This window comes from Dipodomys ordii, unplaced genomic scaffold (genome assembly GCF_000151885.1).
Source record: "Dipodomys ordii isolate 6190 unplaced genomic scaffold, Dord_2.0 Scaffold180, whole genome shotgun sequence".
NCBI lineage: Eukaryota > Metazoa > Chordata > Mammalia > Rodentia > Heteromyidae > Dipodomys > Dipodomys ordii.
In genome coordinates, this window is record NW_012267396.1 from 1,310,308 (window position 1) to 1,324,953 (window position 14,646).

The 14,646-nt window shown below is 52.0% G+C and overlaps 2 protein-coding genes across 5 annotated transcripts in view; one reads left to right on the forward strand and one right to left on the reverse strand.

Annotated features, from left to right (window-relative positions):
• Positions 1 to 9,455, reverse strand: part of Ccdc151 (coiled-coil domain containing 151) — a 12,984-nt gene extending 3,529 nt beyond the window's left edge. Inside the window, exons 1-7 of one of the 2 annotated variants that reach the window (XM_013034002.1) lie at positions 9,212 to 9,455; positions 4,739 to 4,860; positions 4,560 to 4,637; positions 717 to 887; positions 510 to 611; positions 308 to 433; positions 29 to 151 (exon numbers count right to left, since the gene is read on the reverse strand). In XM_013034002.1, coding sequence (XP_012889456.1) covers positions 29 to 151; positions 308 to 433; positions 510 to 611; positions 717 to 887; positions 4,560 to 4,637; positions 4,739 to 4,860; positions 9,212 to 9,455 — 966 coding nt within the window. The remainder of the gene's footprint in view (positions 1 to 28; positions 152 to 307; positions 434 to 509; positions 612 to 716; positions 888 to 4,559; positions 4,638 to 4,738; positions 4,861 to 9,211) is intronic. The other variant, XM_013034003.1, reaches the window with a different exon arrangement.
• A 585-nt stretch (positions 9,456 to 10,040) lies between these two features.
• Positions 10,041 to 14,646, forward strand: part of Prkcsh (protein kinase C substrate 80K-H) — a 9,548-nt gene continuing 4,942 nt past the window's right edge. Inside the window, exons 1-7 of one of the 3 annotated variants that reach the window (XM_013034041.1) lie at positions 10,041 to 10,122; positions 10,542 to 10,660; positions 10,807 to 10,923; positions 11,264 to 11,359; positions 11,472 to 11,529; positions 12,608 to 12,725; positions 13,916 to 14,045. In XM_013034041.1, the coding sequence (XP_012889495.1) occupies positions 10,585 to 10,660; positions 10,807 to 10,923; positions 11,264 to 11,359; positions 11,472 to 11,529; positions 12,608 to 12,725; positions 13,916 to 14,045 (595 nt within the window). In that variant the 5' untranslated portion in view covers positions 10,041 to 10,122; positions 10,542 to 10,584. Of the gene's footprint in view, positions 10,141 to 10,241; positions 10,361 to 10,541; positions 10,661 to 10,806; positions 10,924 to 11,263; positions 11,360 to 11,471; positions 11,530 to 12,607; positions 12,726 to 13,915; positions 14,046 to 14,646 lie in introns of those variants that run through there. The other 2 variants (XM_013034043.1, XM_013034040.1) reach the window with 2 other exon arrangements.

The following is a 14,646-nucleotide window of genomic DNA, read 5'->3' on the forward strand; positions in this document are numbered from 1 at the left end:
GCGCGGGCCGGGGCGCAGGCGAGCCCACCTTGCGCTCCATGCGCTCGTTCTGCAGTTTCTTCTCCTCCGCGCGCTTCTTGCAGTCGGTTATGTGGCGCTCCCGCTTCTTGCGCTCCCGGATCACGTTCTCCTCCAGGAGCTGTAGCTGGTGCTGCGGGTCGGACAGGGGCAAGCAGGCCGTGGCTGGAAGCAGAGCCGCGAGGCCTGGCCTCAAGGGAGTGGGGAGAGGGGAGAGGGGAGAGGGGACGGGGTGGGGAGCGACCCCAAGCTGCCGGGGCGAACACCCCCCCCCCAGGCAGGTGGGCACCTTGGCGATGTCGCGTGCGTTGAGGGCCTCCTGGTTCACCACGTGCAACTCCTCCACCTCGTGTTTGGTTTTGACCACTTCCGCCTCCATGAAGTCCAGCCGGTTCTCCGAGTTGAGGCTCTCCTCCTGGGGGGCGGGGGGGCGGAGTGGTGATCGGGGGTCCCTGGCCCGGGTCTGGCTTTTCCCTCCCTCCTGGGCCTACCTGGAGATAGGCCTTGAGCTGCAGGTACACCGTGGTGATGTGCTGGGCCTCTTCTGCCTTCATCCGAGCCTTCTCCAGACGATTCTCCAGGTTCCGCATCGTCTAACGGGGAGGCAGAGCTGGTCTGGGTCCCCTTCCCGCTCGGCCCCTCCAGCCAAGCCCCTGTCCCCCCCCACACACCCCCTCCCCAGGCCTCATCCGCCCAACCTTGGCCACCTCGGTGTTGCTGTCCTGAGCGTAGGCCATCTCCAGCTGGCGCAGGCTGTGGCGCAGCTGGAGCTCCTCCAGCCGCCTCTGCCGCAGCAGCAGCTGGTGCCGGGCCTCGTTCAGCTGATTCACCTTCTCGTTCAGCTGGTGGTCTAGGTGCTCCAGGGCTTGCTGCGGGGAGGGGTGCGAGAGCACGTTCCCAAGCCCCGCCCGCAGGCCCCCAGTCCTTTGGTCTCTTTTCGTCTCTTAGCATCTAACCTGGCTGTCTTATCCCCTGTGCACTTCTTTTTGGTGCCGGTCCCGGGGCTTGATCTCAGGGCCTGAACACTGTCCCTGAGCTTCTTTATGTTTGCTGGGTACTTGGACTTATCACCAGGTCTCATGGATTTTCCTGTCCGTGCTAGCTCCCAACCACTATCTTTGGATCTCAGCCTCCTGAGTAGTTGGGATTAGGAGCATGAGCCACCAGCACCTGACTAGTGGACAAGGTCTTAAGAGTCCATCCACACACTGAAAACACCAGAATCTAGCCTTCTTCTTGGAGCTAAGGGTTTATATATGTACATGCTGCCTTCCAGGCACCTCCACAGATATACAAAACCGTCTCATCCCTGCTGGGAACGGCGTAAGGAAGGAGCACTGGCCCAGCCAGCACGAGGGCCTGGATTCAGTGTCCGGTATCTCACAAAAGCAGGTGGTGAAGGTGGGGTGTAGCTCAAGAGACAGAGCTGTTGACTAGGACAGGGACTCCCCAGGTTTGACCACCAGCACTAAAAAGAAAAAAAAAAGTCACATGTTCCATGGAGGTATGGCTGGAAGGGTAGAGTGTCCATGGTGCTGGCGGCTCACATCTGTTATGCCAGCTACTCAGGAGGCTGAGATGTGAAGATTTTGGTTCAAAGCCAGCCAGGGTAAGAAAAATTTTTGTTGATGCTGTGTTGGTGGTCATGGGGCTTGAATTCAGGACCTGGGTGATGTCCCCAAGTTTTTTTCACTCAAGGCTACCACTCTACCATTGAGCCACACTTCCAGTTTCCTAGTGGTTCATTGGAGATAAGAGCCACATAGAGGAAGTGGTGCTGTAGCTCAAGTGGTAGAGTGCTCGCCTTGAACTGAAGAGCTGAGGGACAGCGCCCAGGCCCAGAGTTCAAGCCCCACGACCGACCAAAAAAAAAAAAAGAGCCACATAGACTGGGCTGGGAATGTGGCTCAGTGGTAGAGTGCTTGCCTAGCATGCATGAAGCCCTGGGTTTGATTCCTCAGTACCACATAACAGAAAAAGCCAGAAGTGGTGCTATGGCTCAAGTAGTAGAGTGCTAGCCTTGAGCAAAAGAAGCTCAGGGACAATGCCCAGGCCTGAGTTCAAGTCCCAGTACTGGCCAAAAAAAAAGAAAGACAGAAAGATTTGCATAGACTTTCATGCCCAGGCTGACTCTGAACTATGATCCTCAGATCTCAGCCTCCTGAACAGCTAGGAACACAGGTGTGAGCCACCAGCACAGGGCAAAAAAGTTCATGAGATTCTTTTTTTTTTTGGGTCCGGTTGTGGGGGCCTGAACTCTGGGCCTGGGCGCTGTCCCTCAGCTCTTCAGCTCAAGGTTAGCGCTCTACCACTTGAGCCACAGTGCCACTTCAGCTTTTTTTTCTTTTTGCTTACGTGATACTGAGGAATTGAACCCGGGGCCTCATGCATGCAAGGCAAGCGCTCTACCACTGAGCCACCTTCCCAGCCCCTTCATGAGATTCTTATCTCCATTTAAGCAGCACTGGGGAAATAAAAGCCAAAAGTGGGGTTGTGGCTCAAGGGGTAGAGCATCAGTCTTGGGCGAAAAAGCTCAGGGACAGTGCTCAGACTAACCAAAAAACAGTATTGGGGCTGGATGCTGGCAGCTCGCATCTGTAATCCTAGTGACTCAGGAGGATGAGATGTGAGGACTCTGTTCAAAACCAGCCCAGGCAGGAAGTCCGTGAGACTCCAATTAACCTCCAGAAAACCAGAAATGGCGCTGTGGCTCAAAGTGGTAGAGCACTAGCCTTGAGCAAAAGAGTTCAGGGACAGCGCCCAGGCCCTGAGTTCAAGCCCCACACTGACAGAAATAAATAAATAAATATGTGTTCCACTATCTCCTAAATCTGCTCATTTCAGCTCATAGCAACCTCATTCTTCCAGGTGCTTCAACTGAAAGGCTAACAGGACGGCCTTACAGGGTGTGTTCCCAAAATGTGCAGCTGTGGGTTCAACACCCACCACCCAAAAGGAACAAAAGACCTCCAAACCTTAACATCACATTGTCAATTTTTCATCACCTTTCCCACCTATGTCAAGTGTGTTAGCACATTTTCTCCTTCTAATTTATGTTACCACTTTCCCTGGAGATCATGTTCCTTCAACCTCTACTACTTTTCTTTTTCTTTTTTTTTTTGTCGGTCGTGGGTCTTGAACTCTGGGCCTGGGCGCTGTCCCCCAGCTCTTCAGCTCAAGGCGAGCGCTCTACCACTTGAGCTACAGCACCACTTCCGGTTTTCTGGTGGTTTATTGGAGATAGGAGTCTCTCACGGTCTTTCCTGCCCGGGCTGGCTTTGAACCACGATCTTCAGATCTCAGCCTCCTGAGTAGCTAGGATTACAGGCGTGAGCCACCAGCGCCCGGCCCTCTACTACTTTTCTTAGTAGCAACATACCAGCCATCTTTCACCGTATGACCCCACCTCCTGGCCTGCCACCAGCCCATCCCATTTTCTTTATTCCCTCCCTCCCTCCTTTATTTTGTGCCAGTCTTAAGGCTGGAACTCTGGACCTGGGTGCTCTTCCTTAGCTTTTTTTTTTTTTTTTCAGTCGTGGGGCTTAAACTCTGGGCCTGGGCGTTGTTCTGAGCTCTTCAGCTCAAGGCAAGCGCTCTACCACTTGAGCCACAGCCCCACTTCCGGTTTTCTGGTGGTTTATTAGAGATAAGAGTTTAATGGACTTTCCTGCCCAGACTGGCTTTGAACCATGATCCTCAGATCTCAGTCTTCTGAATAGCTAGGATTACAGGTGTGAGCCACCAGCCCCTCGCTCTGAGTTTTTCTTTTTAACAGACAAGGGCTTTCTTATGTTTTCCATTCTGATCTCAAATCTTGAGCTCTTGGGTACAAGAGGAATCCTGCCTCAGTCTCCTGTGCAGCTGTGTCTACAAATGTGTACCACCATGTCCCATTTGTGGGGCTTGAATTTGGAGCCTGGGCGATGTCCCTGAGCTCTTTTGCTCAAGACTAGTGCTCTACCACTTGGAACCACAACTCCACTTCTGGCTTTCTGCTGATTCATTGGAAATAAGAGTCTCAGGGATTTTCCTACCTGGGCTGGCTTTGACTGCAATTCTCAGAACTCAGCCTCCTGAGTAGCTAGGATTATAGGCCTGAGCCATGGGTGCCCAACTTCCCTGAGCTTTTTGTTGTTGTTGTTCAAGGCTAACACTCTACCACTTGAACCACAGCTCCACTTGTGGCTTTTTGCTGGTTTATTAGAGCTAAAAGTCTCAAGGACTTTTGTGCCCTGCTGGCTTCAAACTTGTGATCTTCAAATCTCAGCCTCCTGAGTAGCTGGGATGACAGGGATGAACCACTGGTGCCCAGCTGGACATAAAACTTCATGGGAGAAAGGACTTGCTTGTTTTTCTGCTCTTCTGTTTTCGGTCACCAACCCCAAACACTGTGTCAATCACAAGATGAATGCGTCATAAAGATCTGATTGGGGAAGTCAATGATTAGCAGCCCTTGTGCCGACAGCCGGCAGCCGGAAGTCCAGCGAGGAGGGGCAGTGAGGGGCAGTGGCTGGAGCTGAGGGGGATGGTCAAGTGCAAACCTGGCCAGTCCTGTTCTTCAAGTATGGCTTCTCTGACTTCCACTCCTGAATGATCGCCTGGACCATTTTCTCATCTCCCTGCAAGGACAGGAGCCAGTCAACCCTTTCCTCCGGTCAGCTGCGTCCGGTGCCCCGCCCTCCCCTGCTCAGAGCCCTGCCTACCAGGTGCATTTGCTCACCTTGAGCAGGTCTGTGAGCTTGATCTGGAGAACCTTGATCTCCTCTCGAAGCTGGTTGATGGTGTCTTGGTTTTTCTTGATATTCCATTGGGAACTTTCATAAAAGGCCTTCCGATCACCCTCTGGGAAGCAGGGGAGGTGGACAGACAGGCCCACTGTTGTTGGGCACCTGCGTAGGACCTCTCAGAGACAAGACCCTTTCAACCAACGACTCAATGTTCTTATTTTTTTCCTTTTCCTTTTCGTTTTCCTTTTCCTTTTTTTTTTCTGGCTGTGGGGCTTAAACTCAGAGTCTTAGTACTGTCCCTGAGCTCTTTTGCTCAAGGATAGAGCTCTACTACTTTGAGCCACAGCACCATGCACCAGTTCTGGTTTTCTGGTGGTCCATTGTAAGTAACGAGTCTCATGGACTTTCCTGCCTTGGCCAGGTTGGGCCTAAATTTTCAGATCTCTGCCTCCTGAGTAGCTAGGATTATAGGCATGAGCCACCAGCACCTGGCTTGCTCTACCACTTGACCCAAGATTACAGATGTCATTTGGCTCTTTTTACCCAGACTTGGCTCTGTACCACTCGAGCTACTGCTTCACTTCTGGCTCTGTGTGTGTGTGTGTGTGTGTGTGTGTGTGTGTGTATGTGTGTGCGCGCATGTATGTGCTATTTCTGGGGCTTGAACTCAGGCTGAATCACTGTCCCTGTTCAAAGCTAGCTCAAGGCTAATGTTCTATCCTTTAAGCCACAGCTCCATTTCTGACTTTGTTGTTGTTGTTTGGACAGTCCTGGGGCACGAACTCTGGACCTGGGCACCATCCCTGAGCTTCTTTTTTGGTTCAAGGCTACCATTTTACCACTTGTTTTTTGTTGTTGTTTGTTTGTTGGTTTGTTTTGGGGTCCGGTCGTGGGGCCTGAACTCTGGGCCTGGGCATTGTCCCTCAGCTCTTCAGCTCAAGGCTAGTGCTCTACCACTTGAGCCACAGCGCCACTTCCAGCTTTTTTTTCTTTCTTTTTCTTTTTTTTTTGTCGGTCGTGGGGCTTGAACTCTGGGCCTGGGTGCTGTCCCTCAGCTCTTCAGCTCAAGGCGAGCGCTCTACCACTTGAGCTACAGCGCCACTTCCGGTTTTCTGGTGGTTTATTGGAGATAGGAGTCTCACAGTCTCTCCTGCCCGGGCTGGCTTTGAACCGCGATCCTCAGATCTCAGCCTCCTGAGTAGCTAGGATTACAGGTGTGAGCCACCAGCGCCCGGCTACTTCCAGCTTTTTTCTTATGTGGTGCTGAGGAATCGAACCCAGGGCCTCATGCATGCAAGGCAAGCGCTCTACCACTGAGCCACATTCCCAGCCCCACTCTACCACTTGAGCCACAGTTCCACTTCTGGTTTTTTTTAGTAGTTTTTTTGGAGATAAGAATCTCAAAGCCAGACTTTCCTGCCCTGTTGGCTTCAAACCATGTTCCTCAGATCTCAGCCTCCTGAGTAGCTAGGGTTACAGGCATGAGCCACCAGCACCCAGCAACAACTCAATATTCTAATAACGCTTGATGATAAAGAAAGGAAGGTTAATGGGTTCAGGGGATGAACTTCATTTTTGTGGTTCTGGGGTTTGAATTCAGCATCTCTTTGCTGACTATGCAGATACTCTACCACTTGATCCATGCCCTCAGCTTATGTGTGTGTGTGTGTGTGTGTGTATACCATTTCTGGAGCTGGAACTCAGGGCCTGGGGGCTGTACCTTATTTCTTTCATTCAAGGCTGGTGCTTCACCACTTGCGGAGCAGCTCTATGGGTTTTTTGCTGGTTAATTGGAAATAACAGGTTCACAGACTGGGTTGGTTTGGAACCGTGATCCTCAGATCTTAATCTCCTAAGTGGCTAGGATTACAGGCATGAGCCATTGGCACCCCGCATTTATTTTATTTTTATTTTTGTCAGTCATGGGGCTTGAACTCTGGGCCTGGGCACTGTCCCTCAGCTCTTCGGCTTAAGGTGAGCACTCTACCACTTGAGCCTTGCTGGTGGTTCATTGGATATAAGAGTCTCAGGGGGCTAGGAATGTAGCTTAGTGGTAGAGTGCTTGCCTAGAATGCATGAAGCCCTGGGTTCGATACCTCAGTAAACAGAAAAAGTCAGAAATGGCCCTGCGGCTCAAATGGTAGAGTGCTAGCCTTGAGCAAAAGAAGCTCAGGGATAGTGCCCAGGCCCTGAGTTCAAGCCCCAAGACTGGCCAAAAAAAAAAAAAAAAGAGGCTCACAGACTTTCCTGCCCAGGCTGGCTTTCAACCATGATCCTCTGATCTCAGCCTCCTGAGTAGTAGCTAAGATGACAGGTGTGAGCCACCAGCACCCAGCCCAGTTTTTCTTTTTTTTTAATTTTTTTTTTCAGTTTTTCTTTTTTAAAGATATTTTCCAGGTAGAGTCCTTGGCTTTGCTTGAGACTGGCCTTGGATGATGCTCCTCCTTCCTATGTATCCTTTATAGCCAGGATGATAGGTATGTACCACCACACCCAATAACTTTTGTCTAGTTTGACCTGGAGGTGCAATTGCTTAGATATCCACCTCCTGTGTAGCTGAGATTACAGACATGAACCACTATCCTGACCCACAGAGGAATAACTTTGGATGTCCTTCAGCACAGTTAGGCAACAATTAATTATATATTTAGGAATATCTAGCAGAGAGTACAAAGACCAGATGAGATAAATCATCATCTAGGTGGCAGCAGCCGTAATCCAAACTACTTGGGAGGATGAAATAGGGAGGACCTTGATTCAAAGCTAGATCCCTGGGGTGGGATGGGGGGGGGAAGGGGAGGGGGGGGGGGAAGGGAGGAAGGAAGGGGGAATGTTTAGGAGACACTTTTTTTTTTTTTTTTTTTGGCCAGTCCTCAGGCTTGAAATCAGGGTCTGGGCACTGTTTCTGAGCTTCTTTTGCTCAAGGCTAACATTCTATACTTGAGCCACAGCTCAAGTGTATGTGGTACTGAGGAATCAAACCCAGGACTTCATGCATGCTAGGCAAACATACTACCACTCAGCCACATTCCCAGCCCACTTCACACATTTCTAAACTGCACATTACCCACACTGTACTGCTACTCTCTTACCTTGCCCTTTTGTTTTGGTTGTGCTGGGGTTTGAACTCAGGGCCTTGTGCTCAGTATGCAGGTATTCTACCCTTTGAGTTATGCCCCAGCCATATTATATCCATTTTACAGATGGAAAAAGCAATCTGATTACTCTTGGTTCTTTTTTTCTTTGGGGGGGGGGATCCAGTCGTGGGGCCTGAACTCTGGGCCTGAGCGCTGTCCCTCAGCTCGTCAGCTGTAGACCAGCGCTCTACCACCTGAGCCCCAGCCCTACTTCCGGCTTTTTCTGCTTATGGGGTGCTGAGGAATCAAACCGAGGGCCTCTACCACTGAGCCACCTTCCCAGCCCCCCACTCTTGGTTCTTTAAGATAAAAAACTATTCAGCTTGGGCTGGGAAGGTGGCTCAGTGGTAGAGTGCTTGCTTCACATGCATGAGGCCTTGGGTTTGATTCCTCAGCACCACATAAACAGAAAAAGCTGGAAGTGGCACTGAGGCTCAAGTGGTAGAGTGCCAGCCTTGAGCCAAAGAGCTCAGGGACAACACCCAGGCCTTGAGTTCAAGTCCCACGAATTACAAAAAAAAAAAAAAAAAGACACGTGAGAGCGCAGGGCCCTGAGTTCAAGCACCAGTACCAGCACACACACACACACAAATAGAAAAGAAAGTGAAAGCTGGGTGCCGGTAGCTCATGGTTCAAAGCCTGCCTGGGCAAGTAAAGTCCGTGAGACTCTTATCTCCAATCAACCACCAGAAATTGGAAGTGACTTTGTGGCTCAAGTGGTAGACCACTCTCTTTGAGCTGAAGAGCTCAGGGACAGCTCCCAGTCCCAGAGTTCAAGCCCCACGACTGACAAAAAAAAAAAAAAAGTGAAATCGATGCATTACACTACCACATTCATGATAGAAAAGCTATAATTATAGCAAAGTATGAAATACAGTGTTGGGAATGTGGCTTAGTGGCACAGTGCTTGCGTTTGCCTGGGTTCGATTCCTCAGTACCATATACACAGAAAAAGCTGGAAATGGCGCAGTGGCCTGGAGCAAAAGAAGCTCAGAGAGAATGTCTAGGCCCTGACTTCAAACCCCAGGACTGGCAAAAAAAAAATATGAAATACACTCCTTTTCCCTCAGTGCTGAGGATGGAACCCAGAATCCCATGAATGCTAAACAAGTAGTGCTCTATTATTTGACCGACAGTAACAGCCCCCCGTCCTGTCTGTCCCAAACCCCGAATTTTGAAAAGAGGATGAACAAGTAGGAGTAATGGTATCCACAGAATGGCCACATAGACTCAGGCTGACAGTAAACCTTTTGTGTCACCTTGCATGATCAGGTAACTCTCTGGATATTGCTGATCCCTGACCCTCATCGCCTTCTGCAAACATCTTACCTAGTAGTTGGATCTTCCTTTGTAACTCAACCACCTGTGCTTGCATGGACGCCTTCGTCGCCCGGGATATGGCCCCCTTGGAATGGAGTGGGAGCCAGGCCTGTGCCCGCATTGCATCCTTGCCACGAGGGTAACCCTGCTTGACCTGAGACTTACTGCCTTTGGCTTTGGAAGAGGACGTTGTTATTTGGTCCTGAGTAAGCAGGGCATTGGCAGAGGCCGACCTGCACAGGGGATTCGACATGATTGGGTTGGAGCGAAGAGCCACTTAGGGGGTTAGGGAAGCAACTAGAAGTTGGCTGCCCCAGTACGGGACGGTCAGCTTGGGCTCCTGAGGCTCAGGAATGTACTGTCCGTCCGCTTGGCAGAGCCTCTTTAGCATCTCCCGGTTGCTAGGTAACCTCGCCCCCTCCGCCTTCCCCGTTCCCATGGAGACCAGCCGCACTCCTTGGCACTGCTCTCATTGGCTGCGGCTGCACGGATAGGCGGGACTAGAGGAGGCGGGGCGAGGGGCTGGCGCGGAGCTGGGGAGGGAGGGCGCTGCGGCGGTCACGTGCTTCTCTCTTTTCTTCTTCCTTTTCCTCTTCTGGCTGAGGTTCGTAGCTAGGTTTCAGGAACTTTCTTTCCCGCTTTCGGAAGCTGCCACTCCCAAGATGGAGACAGGTTGCGCCGCCATTAAACGCCGGCCTTCAGACCCATTCTACTGAAAGAGTCGCCGGCCCTACCCAAGATGGCCGCCCCAGTTCCGGCCGCCGCGGCGCGGCCGCACTCAGCATGGCGTCCCGGAGCGGCCGCTTCCGGCGCGCGGCGGAAGTGACGCACACGAGCGCTTCCGCTCTCTTTCGGCGGCAGGAACCGTGGCTCCGGGGGTGGGTGCCGTGGAAATTGAGCTTTGCCCCGGCCTCGTGGAGGTGATGAAGTAGTGCATGGGAAGGCACCCTAACTTTTTTCTGGGGTGCCGGGGGGGTCAGGTCGCGGGTGGGGCCCCTTGGCCGTATCTTTGGCGGGAATGGAATCGCCTACCCCGCCGAGACCCACGGTCTGGGGGGTTTCCCTCACCATTGATCTGAACAAAGTGAGACTTTTCCGCCGGCCCGGATTGGGAGGGGGGGGAATCCCTGGCTCCTGCACCCCCAAATCGGAAGCCAAGTGAGTTCTCATTGGCCAGAAGCGGTGCAGCAATCCAATTGGCTGAAAGTAGTCCCTGTTTCTCCGATCTGTGTGTGGGGGGGCTGGCCTGTTGGAGACACCCTCCCCCGTCCCCCCCCACCCCGCTCTTATGCTGCTCCGTGTGGGGGACCCCCGTGCATCTTCCTCTTTCCTCTCACAGAACCTGCTTCCCGCCTCCGCATCCCCCACCCCCTTATCTCGGGATGTTGCTGCTGGTGCTTCTGCTGCCCCTCTGCTGGGCCGTGGAAGTCAAGAGGCCCCGGGGCGTCTCTCTGACCAGTGAGTGCTGAGGCTGGGGTGGGGGGCTGCTAGTGACATTTTACACAAGCCTTTGGACTCAGTTTCCCGGTGGGATTCAATGGGTGGATCTCAGGTCTGAGATCTTTTTTGTTGTTCTGGATTGCATCTCTTGCTCTCCTTGTCAGACCATCCTTTCTATGATGAGTCCAAGCCTTTCACTTGTCTGGACGGCTCAGCCACCATCCCTTTCGATCAGGTCAACGACGACTACTGTGACTGCAAGGATGGCTCGGATGAGCCAGGTGAGTCTTGTGCCCTTGTGACCTTTGGTGCATTTAGTGAGCACCTGCTGAGTGCCAAGGCCTCAGTGCCCTGATCAGCAGAGATGGTGTAAGTCCTGTTTTTCCGTGGTCTTTCTCAATGAAGGATAGAATCAGGGCAGAAATCTGGTCTGAGCCCTTACTCAGAGAACGGGAGGCCTGAAGTTCAGCCCTTAGCATCTCTCATTCTCCACCCTGTTAGGACAGTGCAGAATGCCCTCCCCTTTTCTCCTCCCCTTTGGGGGGGCGGGGGAGGGGTGCGATTGCAGGTTGAATGGGACAGGTCTGTCCCTGAGTGAATTCTTTTTTCTTTTTGCTGCAGGTACAGCTGCCTGTCCTAATGGCAGTTTCCACTGTACCAACACCGGCTACAAGCCCCTGTATATCCCTTCCAGCCGCGTCAACGACGGGATTTGTGGTGAGGAGCCTCCCCCACGAGCCCCACGCCCTCCCCAGGCTTGGGAAAAGGGAGTGATGGCTGTGGGGAGGAGGCACTGGCAATTCTGACCTGGGCCTCCCCTCTGCCGTAGACTGCTGCGACGGCACAGACGAGTACAACAGTGGCGTTGTCTGTGAAAACACCTGCAAGTAAGTGGGTGACAGGACCCTCTCACCCCCCACCCCCTGCCTGTACCCACCCCCAGACAGCCTCCTTTTTCTGTCTTCCAGCCCCCAAGTTTGTTGAGACAGTGTTGTGCTTTGAAACCCAGAGTAACCTTGAACTCAGCCATTTTTGCACCTCAGGCTGGTATATGTTGGGATTACAGGCATGCACAGTCAGGCATGGCCCTTTTTTCTGTCTTTGTATTTTGAGTGCTTACTCTGTGCCACTCAACCCCACATTACTGGCTTTCTGTCTAGCTCAAAAGCAGATCCAGTGGTTTCCCTCCTTAGCAGAAGGGGAACTTCAAGTCTAGGAAGGGGAATGAGTTGCCCAGGGTCAAAGCTAGTGCTTGAACCCTGGCCACCTGTATACTGACTCAGTATACCTCACGGAAACCTGAAGTTTTAAATGTCCACTGGCAGGTAATGTAAGCAACAGAAGTGGGCCGAGTATGAGACGGAAGGAACTGGTTGGATTGTGGTATCAAAAGGAGCTGCTAAGGCGCTGGTGACTCAAGCCTGTCATCCTAGCTACTCAGGAGACTGAGGTGTGAGGATCTGAGGAATGCAGTTTAGAGCCAGCCCGAGCAGGAAAGTGTGTGAGACTCTTAGCTCCAATATCTCCAATGAATCACTCAATCACCAGAAGTGGCACTGTGGCTTAAAGTGGTAGACTGCTAGTCTTGAGCAAAAGAGCTCAGGGACAGGGTCCAGGTCCTGAGTTCAAGCCCCATGACTGACACACACACACACACAGAAAGAAAGGAACAGTTTACAGTTACTTGCAATTCTTGTTGCTTTTTGGCAGGTGACAGGGTTGGATCAGTTTTGGAAAGGAACTGAAAGACCTCATCTAAATTCTCCCAATCTGAAAGCAAGCTAGCTTCCTTCCTTCCTTCCTCCCACCCACCCTCCCTCTCTCCCTCTCTCCCTCCCTCTTGTTTTGGGTAGATAAAATACCTTGGTGGGTGAGGGGGTTCGCCGTCTTTCCCAGGCTGCTGGGGTGAGCCCTTTTGGTAAGCTCAAAATGTCCCCTGGGGGTGCCCGCATGTCTCCCCCTTAGAGAGAAGGGTCGTAAGGAGAGGGAGTCCCTGCAGCAGATGGCGGAGGTCACCCGGGAAGGATTCCGCCTGAAGAAAATCCTCATCGAGGACTGGAAGAAAGCCCGGGAGGAGAAGCAGGTGAGGAGCCCTAGAAGATCCTGGATAGGGATGTCCAACGCAAGTCAGCACCTTCTTGGCCCTTGCTTTGCCCAGTGCATGCTGGGTGGCTAGGCATTGGCTGAGAGTTCTGGGTCCTGGGCTTTAGGTGAGTTTTAGAAGCTAGAAATCCTGATGTGAGTTTTCTTCATTTTCAAGCTTGCTTTTTTTTTTGTATCAGTGGCAGGCCTTGAACTCAAGGCCGGGGGTGCTGTTCCTTATCTTTTCCTGCTTAAGGCTGGTGCTCTACCACTTGAGCCACAGCTGCAGTTCTCTCTTTTTGGGGTTAATTGGAGAGGTAAGAGACCCTTGAACTTTTCCTGCCAGGGTTGGCTTTGAACTGTGATCCTCAGATCTCAGGCTCCATAGTAGCTAGGAATATAGGCGAGAGCCAACAGTGTAGCTCTTGTCTCTTCTGAAAACATAACACAGGTGTGCTGTGCACTGGGCTGGGCGCTAGGGCCAGACCTGGGCCTGCCTCAGAGGAAGAAGGGACAGACAGAAAGAGAGACCCAGGACTACTGGCAAAGAGGAAGTTTGGGGCCTTAAGGGCATTTTGGTAGCCCTTGCCTGCTTTTTTTTTTTTACCTGTTTTGAGGGGCAGGAATTAAGATTTCCTAGAAGGTGGTGGGTCCTCTATCTAAACTGAAATCAGCAGAATAATTGGGAGTTAGTCATAGAGAATGTTCTAGATTGAAGGAGCAGCATGTGGGAAAAAGTGGAGGCTGTTAGAGCCTTGTGTTTACGGAGGGATGGGCGCTGATAGCTAATGGCTGTAATCCCAGCCCCTCAGGAGGCTGAGATCCGAGGATCAAGGTTTGAAGCCAGCCCCAAGTAGGAAGGCCCATGAGACTCTCATCTCCAATTAACCACAAAAAGCCAGAGGTGGAGCTGTAGATTAACTGACAGAGCACAAGCCTTGAGCAAAAAAGCTTAGGGACAGTGTCCAGGCCCCGAGTTCAAGCCTGGCACTAGAAGATGCAGGTGGGCTGTGTTGCACAGGACCTTGTGGGCCGTGCTGGGGAGGTGTTTGGGCTTCTTCCCTGGTATAGGAAGGGGAGACCAGGAGGGTTTGTGGTTTGGCATAGCCCGGCTGCTGTGTGGAGTAGAGGTAGGGAGGTGACGGAGGCAGGGAGAGCTGAAGGAGAGCTGCCCTCTTCCATTCGCCACAGAACAAGCTCTTGGAGCTACAGGCCGGAAAGAAGTCTCTAGAAGACCAAGTGGACATGCTGAGGACAGTGAAGGAGGAGGCCGAGAAGCCTGAGAAGGAGGCCAAAGAGCGGCACCAAAAGCTGTGGGAGGGTATGGTGTCTGTGTGTGTGTGTGTGTGTGTGTGTGTGTGTGTGTGCACGCGCGCGCATGTGCACCTATGCACGCACCTACACACACATGGTCACAGGATTCCTGTGTGCCTGGCAAGTGTTCTTCCATTGAGGTAGACCCCTGACCTAGTTTCAGCTAGTTCTCTGTGTGTAGGGGTGTGTGTGTGTGTGTGTGTGTGTGTGTGTGTTGGTCTTGGGACTTGAACTCACTGCCTGGGTTCTGTTCCTGAGTTGTTGGTTTGTTTATTTTTTTTTTGCCATTCCTGGAGCTTGAACTCTGGGCCTAGGCGTTGTCCCTGAGCCTCTTTTTGCCCAAGGCTAGTGCTTTATCACTTGAGCCATAGCGCCACTTCTGATTTTTTTCCCAGTAGTATATTGGAGATCAGAGTCTCACGGATTTTCCTGCCCAGGCTGGCTTCAAACTGTGATCCTCACATCTCAGCCTCCTGAGTAGCTAGGCTTACAGGCATGAGCCACCAACCAGCACCCAGCTCTCCCTTTCAGGACCTCATACTTGGCAGCCACTCTACCACTTGAGCTACAGTGAAAACCCATTTTGCATCAGTTTTTTTTTTTTTTTT